Source organism: Colletotrichum tamarilloi, assembly GCF_030869305.1.
Source record: "Colletotrichum tamarilloi strain Tom-12 chromosome Unknown Scaffold_38.1, whole genome shotgun sequence".
Lineage (NCBI taxonomy): Eukaryota > Fungi > Ascomycota > Sordariomycetes > Glomerellales > Glomerellaceae > Colletotrichum > Colletotrichum tamarilloi.
In genome coordinates, this window is record NW_026849421.1 from 124,733 (window position 1) to 144,083 (window position 19,351).

A 19,351-nucleotide genomic window follows, 5' to 3' on the forward strand; every position below is an offset into this window, starting at 1 on the left:
CAACTGAACATCATTAATACGCTTCTCACAAATTTTCACATCCTCGTCAAACTCTCAAGGCCAGCGACTGGGGCCAATAATCTCGCCAGGTGCCACTTGCGTCCTGATTGCCGTTCCCTTCCAGTCCATCGTTTGAAATACGTCGACATTACCCCACCATTGTGGTGGCCTGGCGGATGTGAGGTACAGCGTGAAGAAGATGATGAGGGTGGCCACGATGAGGCCACAATCGAGAGCTGCCGAGGTAATGTAGTTGTATTGCAACCACCAGCCAGTGTAGCGACGCTTGATGAAGAAGTTGAAGATGGTGCCGACGAGCGCCCAGCAGAGGTAGATATAGACACTGGCAGGGGGGAGCCAGCCGGAACCTCCGTAGAGGAGGGGGGTGTTGACGTAGCGCCAGATGCTCTTGGGCCACTTCCGGGCAAGGAACCAAGTAATAACTGGTGTGATGGCGCCAACGAGCCAGAACCACTGGAGAGAGGCGTACAGAGCTTGGCCGGAAAAGATGCGGGCGGGGCCGATCGCACCCCAGATGATTGATGCGGTGAAGAAGACACGACCACCGGGGCAGGTGTAGCTGTTGGGCTGGTCGGGCTGGCAGACGTCGGGGATGGTGCCGAGGGCCCAGTTCATGACAGCAATCTGAACGATAGCTGACCAGAGCGACGCGACAAGCTGGGAGGCGAACATGGTACGAGGGGGGACCTTCATGTAGTGACCGAGCTTGAGATCCTGTGCAAAGTACAGCGCTTGCGACATGCAGATGTAGCCGTAGTTCTTAAACATCATCATCGCGAGGGGTCGGCCCGGCACCATGTAACCGATGATGAACTCGGTCAAAACGTTGAGGCCGAGCTGGATGTTGGTGATGGCCTGCACGATGCCGATAGGAATGAGCCAGAATACGGGAATCAGAATGCACACAACGTAGGCCCACGCAGGGAACCCAGTTGGCCACCCGGCAACAACACCAAACGAGATGGCAACCATGACGACGAAGAGTGCTGAGAATGATTGTTAGCCTAGGTCAAAGGAAAATACCATCGACAAAACGTACCCAGATACCACCAGTCCTCAGCGTCACGATACTTCTTCATCAAACGCATGTGCACGTCGTCCTCTTGATGGCGTGCCAGCTTGAACTGACCCCAAATTTCGGTGCCATGGTACAGAACAACGTGGACGACAACGGCAGCTACGGCGGCGAACGACAGAGCGTAGGCCAGAGCGAATTGAGTCGGCAGGTAGAGAGGAGAGTAGTCGTTGTAGGCGGTCTCGTTGAATTGCAAGTTGGCATCGAGGATTCGGGTGACGTTGTAGACGGCGCCAGTATTGTCGAAAGATTCGGAGCTCTGTACGGGGAAGTAGTCGGAATACCAGGTTCCGGAAAAGTGGATGCCGGAAGAGACGATAACGAAGAAGATGATGATGCCCGCAATCACGTTAGCGATGGCGTGGAAAGGCGGGATCAGCGGCGATGTGAGGTAACCTGAGATGACGGTCCAGTCAAATGAGATGGGCATGAGTCCATAACCTGAAAGGCCACCAAAGACCTTGTTGACGATCTCGTTCTTGGGCGCAATCCAGCAGATCCAAGTAAAATACGAAAGTCCTTGGAAAATCCAACCGGGGAACCAGTACCAGATGAAGGCGCCGCTGCTGACGATGAGGAACCAGCGGTAGCGGCCAATTTTCCAGCCGTTGGTCTTGGTCGGGTCTGAGCCGGAGTGATCGTGGAGGGTGTAAAAGAGAGCACAGTTAACCAGGTTTGAGGGCCAGATCATGGCAGAGGGCCACACAAGGAAGCGTCGGGCCAGACCGGCCAGACCATATCCAGTACAAAGGGTAGTAATGCCAAAGAGCAACTGGAAAGCCCAGCCAAAGTGCTGCTTGTAGAAAAGCTGCTGTGCAAGCAAGACATCGGTTGCGTACAAGACACCACCTCCATAGGCAGCCTAGTAATCATAGTCAGTTCTGCCGTTGATCTTTTTTTCTCTAAGAAGCCTCTTTTGCCGCGACTCGAAATCTTGGCTGCTGCTATCCCCCAATCTGGAGTATCGACAGCGCCCCGCTCTTGATAAAAATCGTCCGAACTCACATTAGACATGGCCACAATGATAACGTGCTCCTTGTAGTTGAAACGGCCGGGTTTAAGGTTGAACTTGACACCAAAGACGTTCTGCTCCTTGTCGGGCATGACTAAATCCCAACCCAGGCCAATGGGATAGGCGATAAGTTGGACGACATAGGTGGTGATGGTAACGCTGGGGTTGCGGAGTGAGAAGAGCATGTTGACACCGGAGCCAACCGTGCAGAGAAGCATGCCGATGACCCATGCGCGAATCGTATTTGCTGGCAAATCGACATCGTAATTCCGTACTACAGCGCGGACCTTTGTTGCGGCGGCGCATCATGTTAGCGACTTGAACGAGTTTCTCATGTTGGCTTTTTTTTCCCTCTGTCTGTCCGTCCCACCGCGATACAAGGCTCTCAAGGCCTGGGCGGAGTTTCGCGACGTACCTCTGGATAGGGCGAGTTGTCCTCCATAAGAGCCTGTTCAATTTCGAGACCCTTCTCGGCGTTTCCGGTAGCAAGCGCGGTATCGACATCGTTGAGCTCATCAATTGGCATGTTCGGATCGAGCTTGTGTGCCTTCTCGAATTGAGCCAGAGCCTTCAGCGGCTCGATGCCCGTGGCCTCGGCATCGTCTTCGAGGGCGGGGTAGGGCGTGATCTCCTCGGGCTCGCCACGTTTGCGAAAAATAGACGGCATCGTGACGACTGTGCCTCTCTCCTTCAATCTACTGTCGACAGAGTAGGTTGAAAGGTGAGGGTTTAGGTACGCCGATTGCGGATGGGTTGGAGAGCGACCGACGAGATAAGCAAGAGGACGAAAAGAAGGCCTCAAGGCCACAACGGGGGAGACTGGGGACAGCGGGCGCCAAGGGCTTTTTCAATCAAATCAAGCGAAAAGATGGCGGCGGCGGCGGCGAAGGTGGTGCCGGTCGGCAGTCTGCAGTCTAACAAGACACCAAGACAATGTGACAAGGTAGAGTCAGCCCGCCAGACGAGTCAAAGTCCCACTCCCCGAAGATGTTGAGATTGAACACCAGCAAGAGGTAAGCTGGCTTTGGGCCTCTGTGAACTCGTGAAGTAGTCCCTAGGGATTCTGCAGAGTTGAGAGTGTGTGCCAGTTGTGTGTTTTTTTGGGTTAAGATTCGCAGAGTCGAAAGAATGGCGCGCCCAACGATACCCATGAGCCGACTCATTCTCTACCCTCACTATCCCGTATCTATCCCTCCCCAATATCGTCCCGTGTATGTGTGTGTGGGTTCTTCTTTGGGGCCTTGTCGGCGACTTGAGGCGCTGGAAGGGACGGGGGGACCCAAGGGGACTAGAAAGAAATCGGTCCTCTAGCGTGCTATCACGACACCAAATGCAGCGGCGACGCGACAGCCCGCAGGTCCAGCGGCCGTTTGTCGACCTTCCTAAATTGGGGTAGCGACATCCGAGGGGCTGTGGAGGAGGCGAGGGGAAAAGAAGAATGGTTCGCCGGGGACATGGTGACATTGGAAGGACAATGGGCGACAATTCTGATCCACACCTCTCAATCTCTAGTACAACTCGAAGCCGGGGGACACCTAAAGCTGACTCTCTGTTGGTCCAAAGTCGACGCCTCGGTGGCTCGATGCCTGCTGGTCTGGCTGGCTGGAAAGACGAAAGGATTCTGGCTGACCGGCTTCTTCCCATTTCGAGCTGCTCTGCCTCCCACCCTTTGTCCGCGAAACTTGGGGATCAGCAGATCACAAAGTTGCCGATGTGCCCCTGCCACCGATCCGGGAGTTGGTGCATGCTGCTGATCGTCCAGGAGCAAAGTTGGGGGGACGAACAATTGACGGACCAACTGCAAACAGCTACGATTCAACTTCGTCCGATATCTGGAGAGTCCGTACTTTGGCACGTTTAGCCTTGCCATCGTTCTCGCAGTTCGCGTGGCCAGTTCGTGCCAGTTCGAAGACTGTCCAAGTGCCAGGCCGCTTGTCCCAAGGGTCTTAGGCTCTCAGTCTGGATGAAAGCCACAGCTGCCAGCGTGCCAATGCTGGAATGCCACTGTAGCCGTCCATTCGGCCCAGCCGCGGCCATTGCGCGAGACTTGGCGAGTCACTGCAACGGGACTTTGGTCGAATTGAGCCGTATCGGCCAATCATCAGTCGTGATTTTCGACCGGGGGCTTTCTGGGAGAGCCTGGCTTATCTCTGGTTGGTGAATGAACCAATGTTACTGGAGACTGGGAAACCCCCCGTCAGTGCTGACAATCTAATCTTATTTCCGATGGTGTCTTCTCCCACTGTCGTCGGTCGATGAATGTTCACCGGGACATGATACTCTTTTAAGGTTTATCGAACACGCGTTGTTGGACGATCCACAGATTGGAGTCCTAGCTCGTGAACCCCTGGATTTGAAGTGTCGGTTATCGATGGTCCATGGAAGTATCCGTGGACCTCGGTGGGTTTTCCATTAGACTTGCATCGTCTCCTGTTTGCTATTCTTCTGACTACGGGTCCTCCGTGATACGGCGGTATTGGACCTTCTTGAGGACTCTGGTTGATTAGAAGAGGTGTCAACCTCTCGCAGTCAATATTTGGAGATTTGAAACCCCCATAATCGAAGCGGTAGTTTTTGTTGTCCTTGCTCTAACACATTGAAGATAATGACCGGGATCAAGTAGTCGGACACTGTTCAAGGGGATGTACGCTTTGTTGAATAATCTGATCTTGCACTGAAACTTATCAGCTTCATTTTGGATCAACTCTTGAAGCGTCGTTCTCGGAGACGTAGCTTAAAGAGTATCGGCATTGTGGTGATCTATAGCTATTGTAGCCTATGGAGGTCTATCGTCGAAGAAGACTCCAGTTCGTTAGGGGGCGGCCTCACCCAGAAAGAGGATTCGACAGCATTGAGCAAGAAGAAAAGGAAGAACACAATGATAGCTTGACATGAGGTGGGTAAGGTAAGGTAAGAAAGATTTCGGGCAAGAATGATCACCTCCGGATTCCACGGCGATTTTTGGGTTCCTGCCGTCTGCCGGCGTACCTGCTGCGAAAGTGCAGTGCCAAGACGGGAACGGGGCCCACCCGAGCTGTCACTGAACTCCTGGAGCAGTGGAAGGGAGAGCGGAAGGAGCCTCCCCGGCTGTTCAGGTCCGGGCCCCAAGTCGCAGCTTCCCAATGTTAAATGCCGTCACCCATCCACTCTGTAGGGCCAGACCACCTGAGCATCTGCGATCCAATTGTTCCTTCCCTGCCAACCTGACTGCATTTTACAAGTTACCTCACCAAACATGTCAGCCATGTCATAGCACGTAACAGAAACTCCTTCTCCTCCGCTACTCGTTCGGCAAAAAAAAAGTCAATTCTCAGCTGCACTGGCGCGACACGCAAGTCATCGTACCTACGTAAGTACTCGATGAAAGAGGAATCCACCGGCAAACTCGGCATTGGACCATACCTATGGGGCACTGAGCTGCTCCAGTCCAGTTCTCCCCCATTCACTGAGCCTGCTCCACGTCCCCAGCAAAAGTTGACGAGCTGATGCTGCACCATCGACTGCTGTTGGCCATGGCCTTGGCAGAGAACCCTGGAGGTCCTCGCACTAAGAGGCCAGAGACATCATTCCTGTCTAGCCCATCACGATTCCCTCCCCTCCTCGGCCCGTGATCTGGGGCTATGAGGCGTGTCTTTCATGCACTTGGAGCTACTATTTCCGACAAAACTTGCCCATAAGGAAACTCCCGTGCTCCGCTCGGTCTACCGTATGTCGTCATTCATCCCTCATCATCGGCTTGACGGCCACCTTAGCTGCCTCCAATGCCCAGCATCCTTCGTGATCTGCTGTTGTATTTAAGCCTCAAGCGGTGATCCCCCAGACTTGGCAATCTTGATCTCAACATCAATCCATCGCATTTTCTCTTCTAGTGCATGCCCAATCTTCATCTACACTCTTGATACCATAACCACAGTTGCTGATCCAAACGTCAATATGCCTCTTGCAAGTCACGTAGGTCTCGACAAGCATCCTCCGTCGATGATTGACGCGCCATATGAAGATGTTGCACTAGAATTGACACTTTACGCAGGTCAACCCAGAGGACATTGTCCAACGCCTCCAGGCAACTCACATCACAGCTCCGGGTAATGCCAATGCTTCCAGCCATGGCACATCATCACACATCCAACCCTATGACAGCCGATACACCAGTCAAACCAACATTCCCAAGTACAAGATCCCCGATGAAGGCGCCCCAGGAGATACCGTCTTTCAGATGATTAGGGATGAGCTGGACCTCGATGGCAAACCCAACCTGAACCTAGCCAGGTGAGCATTCACGACGTTTTCAATAAAGATCCTTTACTAACAGTATACCAACCTAGTTTCGTGGGAACATGGATGGAACCCAATGCCACCCAGCTCATGCAGGAGAACCTCTCCAAGAACCTCTCAGACGCAGATGAGTACCCTGCCATGATGGAGATGCACCAGCGCTGCATCAGTATCATCTCCCACCTGTGGGGTGTCCAGCCGGGTGAGAAGGCCATCGGCTCCGCAACCACGGGCTCCTCCGAGGCCATCCATCTCGGCGGTCTCGCCATGAAGCGTAGATGGCAGCTGAAGCGCAAGGAACAGGGTAAGGACACCTCCAAGCCCAACATTCTCATGGGCTCCAACGCGCAGGTCGCCTTGGAGAAGTTTGCCCGTTATTTTGACGTCGAGGCCCGCATCTTGCCCGTCAGCAAGAAGAGCCACTACCGTCTGGATCCGGCTCTTGTGAGAGAAAATGTCGATGAGAACACCATCGGCGTCTTTGTCATTCTCGGAAGCACATACACGGGGCACTACGAGCCCGTTGAGGAGATTTCGCAGATTCTCGACAAGTACCAGGAAGAGACTGGCATCGACATCCCCATTCACGTCGATGCCGCTTCTGGTGGCTTCATCGCCCCTTTCACCCACGCAGGGGTCGGCGGTTCCAAGTGGTAAGTCATATTGGCTCGTTCTCTTCTGATCATATACTTACAGCCCGCAGGAACTTTGAGCTCCCCCGTGTCAAGTCAATCAACGTCTCAGGCCACAAGTACGGCCTTGTTTACGCCGGCCTCGGCTGGATCATCTGGCGCGACCAGTCTTTCCTCCCAGAGGACCTCATCTTCGAGCTTCACTACCTCGGAGGGACAGAAAAGTCCTTTACTCTCAACTTCTCCCGCCCAGGTGCACAGGTTATCGTGCAATACTACAACCTTATCCACCTAGGCTTCGACGGCTACCGCTCCATTATGGAGAATTGTCTCTCCAACGCCCGTATCCTCGCTCAGAGCCTCGAGGCCACGGGATGGTACACCGTCGTCTCCGACATCCACCGCCGTGCACCTCACAAGGAAGCCAGCGGCGCTGTAAAGAAGATTGTGAACCAGGCCGCCACCGCCGTTGGAGGCGAGAGTGCTGCCCCGGGAGAGACCTCGGCCGACTACGTTGCTGGCCTGCCTGTCGTCTCTTTCCGTTTGACGGATGAGTTCAAGGCCAAGTACGAACACATCAAGCAGGAGACCGTCTCCCTAATGCTTCGCGCCAAGGGCTGGATCATTCCCAACTACCCGCTGCCACCCAATGAGGAAAAGATTGAGATCCTTCGCGTCGTTGTCCGCGAGACTATGACGTTCGATCTTCTTGAGCGATTGTTGACGGACATTGTCGAGGTCACGGAGACACTTATTGAGAATGATCAGATCGATTTGCAGGTTCTGAAGAAGCATCACAGCCGCAGGCGGGTGCGCGTCAAGGGCGATGAGGAGAAGCACAAGAAGGGGGGCGCTGCCAAGGGGGTCGAAGATGGAGTTAGAAAGATGGAGGATGGTATTCATCGTGCGGTATGCTAAGGCGTAGAGGTGTTGGCAAACAAGTAATTTCGGTACAACGGTAGCAGCGAATATTTAATGACATTTTAGCTTCAAGATCTCCTTGGTAATATTTGCCCGATCGGCAAATCCATATGGATAGTACATAAGGGCGTCTCATACCAAGGGACCATTATGAGTCTACTCTCATCGAGGATTGCTCATGTCTCAACATCTCCGGAACCCATCGCAGCGTCCGACCCGGAACAAAAATCATAAATAGCTATGCACCAAGCTTATTCTTTGTTTTTAGGCTAAGTTTGAGGTAGGGTATCTAGCTGCCACTTCTTTTGGGAGTGTCTTTAATCTGGTAGTCGAGCCGAGCTATAAGCTGCGCGCTTTGCGAGTGATTCTGATAGTCTTGTTAGGCATTCCCATGTTATCCTGTCCCCAAAAAGACCATACCTGATGTAAGAGTTTGCCAGGTTTTTGGCCTCTCTACGAGCGACATAGCTTCTTCTTGGAAAGCTCCGGTCTCCCCTATGTAGGAGCCTTCTGACAGCGGCTTACCACTCAGGTATCACTTGGTGGTGTTTTGTTTCGGTGAAGAGAAGGGCAGCCAATTCTCATCCACCTCCAGCTGATTGAGCAGAAGCTTCAGCCGTCGTGTCCTCAATCATTGCGTCCGGCCCTTCAACAGTCTTGGGTTCCCTAAATGGTCGTCTTTTCTGACGGGGCGCGTTGACAGGAAACCGCTTGACATTGTCGCAGGTCTTGCACTTCATGACCATAACATCGGCCCAAGGCTTCTTCCCGCCCTTGCTCATATTTTCAACCGTCGTAGTGCAAGACATTCCCTCGATGAGCAGTGAGTCACAGAACTTGCACATCATCTGCTTGACCGAAGGGCTCGGGCGAATTTGGGCCTTGAGAGAGACGGCTCGGATATCAGAGACAAATCGACGAGCAACTTTCTCATTTGTCGAGCGCAAGTTTTCGATCCTGGCGAGCTGCGCGTCTTCTTGAGACCGTGATGATGAGTTTTGGAGTGAGTCGGCGCCCGGGATCTGCAGAGTCGCCAGGTATGAGGCGGCCTGATGCAGGTAGGATACCCGCGTATATGCGTGCCGGTTTGGCAGGCTTTCGCTCTTGGGCTTTGCCATTCTCGCTCGTCCTCCTTGCGATTTGTCCCACGTTTCAGACCCTGAATGGCATTGAAGTCTGCGTTGCAACGAGAGTCAGTGTTGGACCTTGTCGTAAAAACTTCTGCAGGGGTGGTGGGGATGTATGGCTGCCAAACATGAGTGTTTCTCCAGTTCAAAGGTTAAGGTTAAAGGCAGGTGTTCACCGTGTGGACCATAGATGGACACGGTCTTCTCAAAAACGGGTCTGGTCACATGACGTCGCCTTTTGGGGGTGAGACTCAGCCGCCTTTCCTTACGCGAAAGCTTTTGACCTGCGCTGCCCGCCTCACCCTTCGCCTCCAGTTCCACGTCGTCCTTGGATCTTCCACTTCCACATCAACTACGGCGCCTCCTTCCATCACGCCCTCCAACCCTGCACCTCCAGTTGCCATCCGCTTTTAATCCCCCCCGCCTGTCGTGCACTTTTCTCGACACGAATACGCGGGTTTTTTCATTCCTGCGATTTTTATAGTCTTTCGACCCTCCCTCTTCACGCGACACAGATCGTCACGCCTCTCCTGACATCTCAAGCTTCGCATCCGCAGCCTTGGGACCTTTTTCGCCGTTGCGCATCAGTACAACGGCCATTTCTTCTCCGACACTTCAATAACGACACCCCCGACAATTGACAACATGTCTGCTGAGGAGGATCTCATCGACTACTCCGACGAGGAGCTCCAGACCAACGAGACTGCGGCCGCCTCCAACGGAAAGAAGGCTGACGCTGCCGCCGGTAACGCCGTCGACAAGAAGGGCAGCTATGTCGGCATCCACTCGACCGGTTTCCGCGACTTCCTTTTGAAGCCCGAGCTTCTCCGCGCTATTGGCGATTGCGGTTTCGAGCATCCTTCGGAGGGTCAGTCCTGAGTTTATGATACCCTAACCCATACATCATCCCCTCCCCCATCAGCAAAGCGTCCGTCCATCTCGCAAGCCACACAAAGAACAAAAAGCCATCGACGTCGCCATCGAAGAAGAGAGAGAAGAAAACGTACCGAGAAGCGGGAGTCAAGTTGGACATCCAAGTTTTTGTACGGGCACTGCTCGCGAATTCACCGGTGACAGGTGGATTTATACAAGCGGCCGTTTCGGGGGAAGCGTGACAGCACCCCCAGGCTGCGCGAACACTGCGGTGTTCCCGAGTGCACTTCAGTCGGTCGGTCGCTGCTAGAGCTTTGGCTCACGGCGGTCTGGCTTCTTTTGTATCACAGTCGCGAGCGACACGGGGCGCATGCGACGCCGACGCTCGCGATTCGTGCTCTGCCCCGGTCATCATCTTGATTGAATGATTGGCGTATTGTCGTAGTGGAGGAGGAGACCAACTCGACAAAATGGCTTCTTTGCGCAGATGGACGGGCCCTTTGCACGCCCTCTACGTCGTTCTTCTGCTCTTGGAACACATATCTAACTTCGGCGCGATCCAACAGTCCAACAAACCTGTATCCCTCAGGCTCTCCTCGGTGGAGATATCATCTGCCAGGCCAAGTCTGGTCTCGGAAAGACAGCCGTCTTCGTCCTGACCACCCTGCAACAAGTTGAGCCCGTTCAGGGCGAGGTCTCCGTGTTGGTTATGTGCCACACTCGTGAGCTTGCCTTCCAGATTCGCAACGAGTACAACCGTTTCAGCAAGTACATGCCCGATATCAAGACTGGTGTCTTCTACGGCGGTACCCCCATCCAGAAGGATGTCGAGACGATCAAGAACAAGGAGACCTGCCCCCATGTCATCGTGGGCACCCCTGGCCGACTTAACGCGTTGGTCCGCGACAAGGTTCTCCGCCTCGGCAGCGTCCGCATTTTCGTCCTCGACGAGTGCGACAAGATGCTCGATCAGATCGGTGAGTAACGGCCTCACACCCGCCGCCGACCAAACCTCTAACATCAACCAGACATGCGCCGTGACGTCCAGGAGATCTTCCGCGCTACCCCCACCCAGAAGCAGGTTATGATGTTCTCAGCCACCCTGTCCGATGACATCAAGCCCATCTGCAGAAAGTTCATGCAGAACCCTACCGAGCACTATGTAGACGAGGACACCAAGCTCACCCTGCACGGTCTTCAGCAATACTACATCAAGCTCGAGGAGCGCGAGAAGAACCGCAAGCTCAACGAACTCCTGGACGACCTTCAGTTCAACCAGGTCATCATCTTCGTCAAGAGCACCCTCCGTGCGACCGAGCTGGACAAGTTGCTGAGAGAGTGCAACTTTCCCTCCATCGCCGTCCACTCCGGCGTCAGCCAGGAGGAGCGTATCCGCCGTTACAAAGAGTTCAAGGAGTTTAACAAGCGTATCTGCGTTGCTACCGATGTCTTCGGCAGAGGTATTGATATCGAGCGTATCAACCTGGCCATCAACTACGATCTGCCCGCCGATGCCGACTCGTACCTGCACAGAGTCGGTCGTGCCGGTCGTTTCGGTACCAAGGGTCTTGCCATCTCCTTTGTGAGCACTGACCAGGACCAGGAGGTTCTCAAGTCTATTGAGAAGCGCTTCGAGGTTGCTCTTCCGTAAGTTTCTCTCAAAACACTTAGCTTATCTTGTCAAGTCTCTAACGCATTTCTTAGTGAGTTCCCCAAGGAGGGTATCGATGCCAGCACCTACATGGCCTCTTAAGCGCGTCATGCCACAGTTTGGCAGAGTAATCTGCTGGTGTATTTTCTTGGTTCTGGTTTCGGGAAATTGCAAAATTTGGACGTGGGTGACGCACACGCAAAGCGGTCACGCAAAAGGGAAGAAATGAAGCTGCTTTTAAAGTGCAACTGAGAAAAAGTCTATCAAGCCTCTCACGGAGAGGTCTCTTGCTGTTTGTACAGAGTAGTTATCAACATGGAATCAAGACTGGATCACCACGCTCATTGTAATTGATCAATTGTATGATGTTTTTCCCACGACAGGCTCGGTCTGCGGGATGCTACGGCTTAGGCCATGCTGTCACTTTGTGCAATACTCTAGCTTCTAGCCTGGCTTGCAGATGTCTTGTCCGGGCTTGGGTGCCCACGATGACAACGCCTTTACCACGCCGATGAGTGCTACCCGGTCCAGTATTCTCCGTTTGAAGTCTAGCACAATACTCGGCCTCCTTTCCTAGGAGGAGGATGATTAGGTGTAGATACTTGTGCTTTCACGTCGTCTTATGGTAAGTGCGCGCTATGTCATCGATGAAAGACTTTGCAAGTCAAGCAACTCCAGGGTCTACACCGACTGTATTGAATCCTGCCCTATCTCACAGCCTCTAAACAAAGGTCCCCCATCAAGTGATTAGTGACCTCTGCAAGGTTGCTAGGCACGGTGAAGAAGTGGTTCTGGAGCAGCAACATACTCGGTAACCCGCCCACAGTTGATTTGAATATGCTGACTCGGCTCTCCACTGCGCGAAGGCCGTATCGGTGGTTGTTGTTTCTCAATACGCAGTTGAAACAGCTCTCAAAGTCGCCAAGGGAAAGCTGAGGGAAGGTTCCTCGTAGGTCTTTGTAACCATCATCCAAACAAGAGCAGCCTGGAAGTTTATGAACATAGTTGTCACTGCTTACCTATTCCACTGGCAATACATGAGAAGCAGCACTGCTTGGTGGCGAATAGCCTAGACTGGTATGTGTAGCTAGCGGAGAGCTGTCAGAGGTCACGTCCGCGCTGGGACACTTCACCCGGCCTCTTTTTTGCTCTTTCCTGTCAGAAGGTTGTTACATCTCGGAGGTGCAGCAACATCTCGGAGGTCCTAAATGGTGAAGCGACACTAGGCAAATGGTAAGGGGAGGGGGCTTTGATATCGTCTCACGGCCGGCCCCTTGATAGAAATACGGTGTTTAGAAGTCGCAAGTCTAAGAAGAGCTGAGAAAGCTGATAATCGCTGATACTACGCCCTGCCTACGATGAGTTCTACTGCATAATGGTTGTCAAAGATTTTTTGAGGCAAACATTGTTTCGATACTTGATGCAGAACGGTTCAGCGTGTCCCAAAGTCATTCGATGGCTCATGCTTGCTGCGAACCCACAACATCTATGTCTGCTTCTCGCAACGTAGAGGCCCCTGCCATAGAAACGCTGTCGCAAACGGCTTCTAGAGGTGTCTTGTCTTGGAGCTGGGTCGTCATCACAGTCTTCCGCTATCAATTGTTGCCGAGGGTACATTACGCGTACGAGAGCAGAGAGAGACCAGGAAAGGATCGAACTTTATGCATCACCATGTCTAGAGTCCAGTAATTGGGCTCCTAGTGACCACGCTTTGACACTGTCACTATGATCACGACCTCGCCACATCGTCTTCAACATAATTTAGCACATGCTTGCCATACTGGTCGCACAGAAATGACACCATTCCCATCTGCAAGACAACATAAGGAATCCCGAGTGGTTTGCTCACGGTTCTCATTTTCAGACGCTTCTTTCCTCGCCCTGATGCCCTTATCAAAGCACACACCAGACACGAGCCCTACCATTGGAATCAGAGCCGACCAACTAAGCTGTTCCAGTAGTAGTTCAGGTGATTTCCGGTACTGAGAGCTCAGTTCCCGACGCGGATATTGAGAGACCCTTTCTTTGCAGGATTCTACCGTGTCTAAGAAGGCAACCATTAGATGTGGGAAGACCTTTTTCACTCTTCTGTTGTGCTATCAACTGTTCGCCTGTCGGCCCCCCCTGAGTCGCTCCTGGAGCATCGACTCAAAGTCTTGATACATGATTCACTATATATAGTCCTTGCATGCTCCACCCCTTTAGCTATGGAGTACTCTTCGCGGAATATGTGACTGGCAGAGGACAGCAATTCGGGGGACTTAGAATTTGGAATCGAGCATTGATGCTGTCGTGATACATCTATAAATCTTAGGCGAAGCAACATAGTGAGCAATATAGTGAGTGGAACCCATGACTTTCAGTCCGAGAGTTTATGTTGCCTGATTTTCATTCCTTGAGCTACTACAAGGTTTATTTATACCTTCAATCTCCAGTCTCTTTCCTCAGTATTACATGCAGAATATCGTCTGGTAGTGTTCTCCCTTGTGAGGGGAACACATTTCCCTATGATTCCCAACATGATTGGTTTTGGGGACAGCGTCACTAGTTATCAAGATTAAAATCCATCTTGCAACAAAAACTTCGCTCCGCAGCACAATCTGCTTCTACGTCGCGAAGGGAGGATAGGAAACGAGTTTCATGGCCAGGGTAATCTGATAACTGTCAACTTGGAAACTCCAGCAGAGCGAGTATTGTGCACCTTTGATAACTACGGTTCCACCATCAAAGTCTTCAGACCTCACCTCGACCTCGACATGTAACATCCAGCCTCGCAAATTTCCCAACCGAACACCCTCAGCATGCAAACATGTCCATCCCTTAACAGAAACCACACACCAAAACTCTGCGTAAGTATCGCAGCAACCATGGCCGTCATTGTCGAGCTATCTCATACCCTTTCCCCTTACACCAGCCCGACCCAGATCCGAAAGCCCTCCGACCGCCAGAGAAGAGAAAGCTTACATCAAGAGTCATCACATCCCCCCATGACACCCAAGGAAAACTCTTCAATCAGGCATGACTTACACAGAAAGGGACACAAATCCTCTTCGTCCCTCCACACCTTTCTTCCTCCCGCTTCCAAGCGAGGCCAATTACCCAAAGTGGCCGTCTCACCCGTCACCTCCCGAGGAACGGCCAAGCCAGGCAGAAAACACCACGAGGCCTCAAAACGACGATGAATCACATGCTTACCCGTACTCTCCCGTGCTCCTCTTGCTTCCCTCACTCTTCAACGGAATGGGTAGATAGCTAGCTAGCCTCGGTCCTGAATCGGCCTCGTTGCCTACCTGCCTACCTGACTGCTAGGTAAGCCATTTATTACAGAGAATCACCAACTGGTAACTGTAGAAAATTTCACATATATTACGAGATCACATATGACGCATCAAAAGCAACGAAGCAAACGATGCAAAAAACCTAGCTACCATGCACCAACTCCATGCCAGGCTCCCACCCTCGATTTCCCCAATATCAGCCTTAGCCAAATACCAAAGTCAGCCTACATACCAACCAACAAAGCCTCGCAGCCTGACCCCTCAAAAGCGGCTGAAAGACATTATACCGCCCAGCCTGCAAGACAGCCTGCCGAACATATGTCATACGCGACAAAAGTACAAGGCTTGGCCAAACGCAAGCGCCGCATACCCGGAAAGCCAAAAGCCTATTTTCACTTTTCCTTTTCGCATCTTCGTACACGGCTATGAACGTTGGCATGCTGCCGTGCCGTGATCGTGGCGTCTTCATGTTGGACTCCGCTCCGTAATGAAATGTACTCCGTACTGTATCCGTAAATGACCTTTGTAAAATCCCACAATCATTGTAATAGTTCCCCCGTAGTCTGCCTGCCAGCCCGTAAGGCGCATGCGTTTTTCTTTGATAGCCTTACGTTTCCCATGTTCGTCGCAGCAAGGCAAAAAAACACAGCCACAAAAGGAGGCTGAATCAAGCGCGGGCAGCCAACCTACTCTAAATCTCTACGTTTTTCTGCTCTCGAATGCTGGCTGGCTTTCCTGCTGCGCCTGCGCCTGCGTACACGCGCCTACCTTCACTGGGGAGTGGGACAGCCGCGTCCGCCGTGTGCCTCGGTTACCAGCACCTGGGGTCCCTTACGAATGCAAAGACAGAGCATCGTGGACTCCGTTCGAATGCGTGCTAAAAGTGTACCGATACTCTAATTACAATTAAGGGAGGAAAAAAAAGAGGGACCCTGAGGAGCCGAGAGACTTCGTCACTGGACACGAGTCTTCCCACCGCGAGTCGTGCGCGAAACCCAAGATCTGGGGCAAAAGCATATCCGGCGGGGAGGGACAGAGGCCAAGACTCAAAAATGGCCGCAGGGCCGCAGCGACTCCAGCAAGCTGTCACGCGGGAGCCGGATAGGTGGGCGGTGGAGTCTCGGATTGCGCAAAGCGGGAACCATTGCAGCTAATCGACACGGTTTCGACAAAGAGTTCGGAACACCTTGGCCCTTTCTGCCTCCGATCGTTCGGGCTCGCTTTCTACGGGAGAGGTCGGGTTGAAAGAGGCATCGTAGGTTCAACCGTCCAGTCCAGTAACATTACCCCTTCGGACTTGTCTCCCCCGCAACGGGCCATATTTGCGGTGATAAGGACAGCACATCGTAAGAGTCATCCTCCATGACGGAGAGGATAGGTCGCTTCCATGTTGACACGTCGGCGAACCGGTGACTAAATCGCCCACGCTGTCCCTCTATCGCCGACACCGGTCCATTTCCTCCTCTTGCAGAATCCACAGTGTTCTTCCCAAACCTGAGGCCGCTGGAGCGATTGCGTGCACGCGGTGCTACCTGGCGGGTTTCGACAAGGGCGTGACGGCGGTGATGCGAACTTGTGAAGTTTACACGATGCTCCGCGTCGCTAGGCTGGTCCAGCCCTGTCCCGAGATTCCCAGGGAGTCATTTGCCCGAGGCTGGGGGGGACACTTTCGTCCTCGCATTTTGTAAAACCCTATTGTTCAAGGGATTTCGCGCTTCATGACGTCTAGACTAAGACCAGAGCAGTGTGTTAGCCGCTGGCGCCCGGGGGATCAGATCTGAGATGAGATTCACGCCGTAAGCCCATGCAAGGCTACTGCTCAGCTGCCTGCGCGTGAAGAATTGCACAATGGATGAGGGATGGCTGGGCTGCCTGTTTGACAATGACCTGTTGAAGGGTTCCCATAGGCTGTCGTGCCGAGCCAAAAGGCCAATAAGTATCCATACTCTGTAGGCCCCTCCTACTGTTCCCTTGGTGATTCGCCTTGTGGTGCCGGTGAAGCTGGGGTTGCAGACGGGTGGATGACATCCAATCCATGCTGCTGCCTGGTTCAGGATTTGGGAGGAGGGGCCCCCAAAGGGCTTGGTGATCCCTCGCCCGTAACAAGTGGGTGAGAGCGGTCACCAGGAATAGACAGATAGATCCATTGTTGAAGCAGGGTGGCAAGGTGATTCGCCCATCAACTCTTCTCCGGGTCCGTTTTCCATGCGAGCATGTCTCATCAACGGTGCCCGACTAAGAGTATCTAACTGCTAAGGCTGTGGAAGTGGACGCCTCGACCTTATTCTTCGGATAGGCCTCCGGAACCCCATCGTCGACGCCAGCCTCTCTCCATCATACCATAGGTAACACTTTACGGATGACGACGAAGGTAGTCGGACTTTGGGACGTGGCTGGAATGGCCCCCAGATCGTTAGTAACGCCGCCTGCAGAGCTGAAGGGTCACGCGAGGTGCCGCTGTCGCGTCTCTCCAACAACTCAGCTCACGGATAGCCGTGAAACCAGGCTCAAGTTCCCACAGGCTGCGCCGCTTGCGCCAAGCTGTCTGAGTGATGGCCTCGCAGAATCGAGGATCGAGGGGACGAGATGCTAGTAGGCAATCTGACTGCTCACGCTAGTTCACGTCTTGCTTACAGGAAACAAAAAGACAAACGTCCGAATCACCGACACTTCCGGGGCAGCGGACTGTTCTCCACCTTCCATACCTTGGCGTGGAATACGTTTGGACTGCCGCTTACTGTGCTTGCCTCCTCTTGATGTTACTGAACAGCAGGCCGTTCAGACGACTTTGCCAGTTCACATAGTATTAGCCAGGCGGGGGGGGGGGGGGGGAGGCAAAATGAGGGGTTCCGTCCGCCACCAACAGCTTGTCTAACGTCAATATTGGCCAAACTTCACTCGCTAGCTCACCTGAGTGACGGCAAATCGCCGGCGACGAAGCGTGACTGAAGCCTAGTGGTGTAATCACGTCCCCGCAGTTGATGACTTATGAGTAAATGGCGTCGACGAATGACAATTTCTCGATTTGACAAGCGGTGTTCCGTGGGATCACGCTGACGGAATAACGGCAGACGTCTCTCCACATGTCGAAACCTCCGCATCACGGGTCTGCGTTGCGTTTCTCGCAAACAAGTCGCTCAACATCACCATCGAGTGATGTCTATCCGTAGATCTCCCCATTCACCAACACGCGGGGTGATCCGGGTGGGACGTTCAATGTCTCCAGACTCCAGATTCCCGACTCCAGAGGGCACGAGAAGATCACGGAAAGGACTCCTCGCTATCGCCGATGTCCGTAAGCGAGCCATATCAGGGAATATTTGTATCGCTGGGCCTTAGTCATGCTGAAAAAGAGCGAGATTGTCGCTCAGATGAGCTCTCGGGCATTGCTGAAACCCAACGCAATTCCCGTCAGGGGGGATCATCACCCCATCGTGCCCATGTGGTGTGCCAGTCGAGCTAGAAAGCCGCGATCTTCTCGAAGCCTTCCGCTTTAGACCGCTCGAGGCCCTTGGTTGGCCTGGGCCAACCGATTCTTTTCAGCAGGCAACCAAATTTTGTCTCGGTGACTCCTTTGGTGTGTCGCACTTTGTGTATCTGAAAACCAGTATGGTGTGTTGTTCGAGATCGAATGCGCACCATCAGCGAAAAGTCTTCATGGTCCGGTGCAATGTCGAAGCGAGTTTTACCGAAAGGCTAGAACGGCGTGTAGCTGAAAAGAGTCATACGAATATTGGGTTGCGCGCCGCGCTGTTCGAACTTCGAGGCTTGAGCTGTAATCCAGCTCACCGTTTGCTTGAGTCGTGTGCATCAGCCGCGCGGCAAACCACGGCAGCGGTGTCATGCAACTCACCGTCGTCGTTCTCCCTCAATAGTAGCAGCGTGTCTCCGTTGAAACCATCGTGAACATGATACAGTCATAGCATAGGCCTTTGCGAAAACTCCTTATCTCGCGGGCCGAATCGAGCGAATCCGAGAATCTAAGGGGATGCGCAAACGAAGCCTCGCTTTTCATGCCACGGCGCTGTGGAGACGCAAGTCTTCAAGCCGCCACATGATATGAGAGCATCCCTCTGCTTCTTTGATTTCTTTTGTCGAGGCTTGAGACGTATTGAGAGCATGAGAACCCGGCGCTCATTGGTCAAAGAAGATCACGTATCACAGGGGGCTTAGGATGTTAAGAGCCTACTCGCGATCCCGTACGAACTGGGAAACAACATATGTGCCTCTTTGCAAGGCACACGCAAGTCTTTGGCTTCACGAGGGACATCCACAGTCCTCCGTAAGACAACGAACCTGTTGCACGGAATCCGATCATGTGTACGGATATCGTAGAATTCCGTCCTGGCTTGGAGAACAGATCTCCACGCTATTGTTCTGCTCTCGGAGTAAGCTCCTCGGGCGAATGAGATTTCGGACAGACAACGGTGAGAGTTTGTCCAATGAGCGCCAGCTGTGTGTTCTTCGCCCCTCTTTATCTCCCCTT

The 19,351-nt window shown here is 53.0% G+C and overlaps 6 protein-coding genes across 6 annotated transcripts; 3 read left to right on the forward strand and 3 right to left on the reverse strand.

Annotated features, from left to right (window-relative positions):
* Window positions 1–54: 54 nt before the first annotated feature.
* On the reverse strand, window positions 55–2,775 carry CTAM01_09524 (OPT family small oligopeptide transporter; the record flags this gene model as incomplete). Its single annotated transcript, XM_060525543.1, has 4 exons — window positions 55–1,007; window positions 1,061–1,958; window positions 2,102–2,395; window positions 2,524–2,775. 4 exons carry the CDS (start codon window positions 2,773–2,775, stop codon window positions 55–57), a joined length of 2,397 nt encoding a protein of 798 aa, XP_060379789.1.
* A 3,266-nt stretch (window positions 2,776–6,041) lies between these two features.
* On the forward strand, window positions 6,042–7,933 carry CTAM01_09525 (glutamate decarboxylase; the record flags this gene model as incomplete). The annotated part of the gene is made up of 4 exons (XM_060525544.1): window positions 6,042–6,059; window positions 6,139–6,377; window positions 6,434–7,036; window positions 7,087–7,933. 4 exons carry the CDS (start codon window positions 6,042–6,044, stop codon window positions 7,931–7,933), a joined length of 1,707 nt encoding a protein of 568 aa, XP_060379790.1.
* A 584-nt stretch (window positions 7,934–8,517) lies between these two features.
* On the reverse strand, window positions 8,518–9,054 carry CTAM01_09526 (RNAse P Rpr2/Rpp21/SNM1 subunit domain-containing protein; the record flags this gene model as incomplete). The annotated part of the gene is made up of 1 exon (XM_060525545.1): window positions 8,518–9,054. One exon carries the CDS (start codon window positions 9,052–9,054, stop codon window positions 8,518–8,520), a length of 537 nt encoding a protein of 178 aa, XP_060379791.1.
* Window positions 9,055–9,708: 654 nt separating this feature from the next.
* Window positions 9,709–11,689, forward strand: CTAM01_09527 (DEAD/DEAH box helicase; the record flags this gene model as incomplete). The annotated part of the gene is made up of 4 exons (XM_060525546.1): window positions 9,709–9,931; window positions 10,503–10,913; window positions 10,965–11,583; window positions 11,641–11,689. The coding sequence occupies 4 exons, from the start codon at window positions 9,709–9,711 to the stop codon at window positions 11,687–11,689; spliced, it is 1,302 nt and encodes a 433-aa protein (XP_060379792.1).
* A 1,263-nt stretch (window positions 11,690–12,952) lies between these two features.
* CTAM01_09528 (uncharacterized protein) lies at window positions 12,953–13,204 on the reverse strand (the record flags this gene model as incomplete). The annotated part of the gene is made up of 1 exon (XM_060525547.1): window positions 12,953–13,204. One exon carries the CDS (start codon window positions 13,202–13,204, stop codon window positions 12,953–12,955), a length of 252 nt encoding a protein of 83 aa, XP_060379793.1.
* Window positions 13,205–18,924: 5,720 nt separating this feature from the next.
* Window positions 18,925–19,038, forward strand: CTAM01_09529 (uncharacterized protein; the record flags this gene model as incomplete). Its single annotated transcript, XM_060525548.1, has 1 exon — window positions 18,925–19,038. One exon carries the CDS (start codon window positions 18,925–18,927, stop codon window positions 19,036–19,038), a length of 114 nt encoding a protein of 37 aa, XP_060379794.1.
* Between the last annotated feature and the right edge of the window lie 313 nt (window positions 19,039–19,351).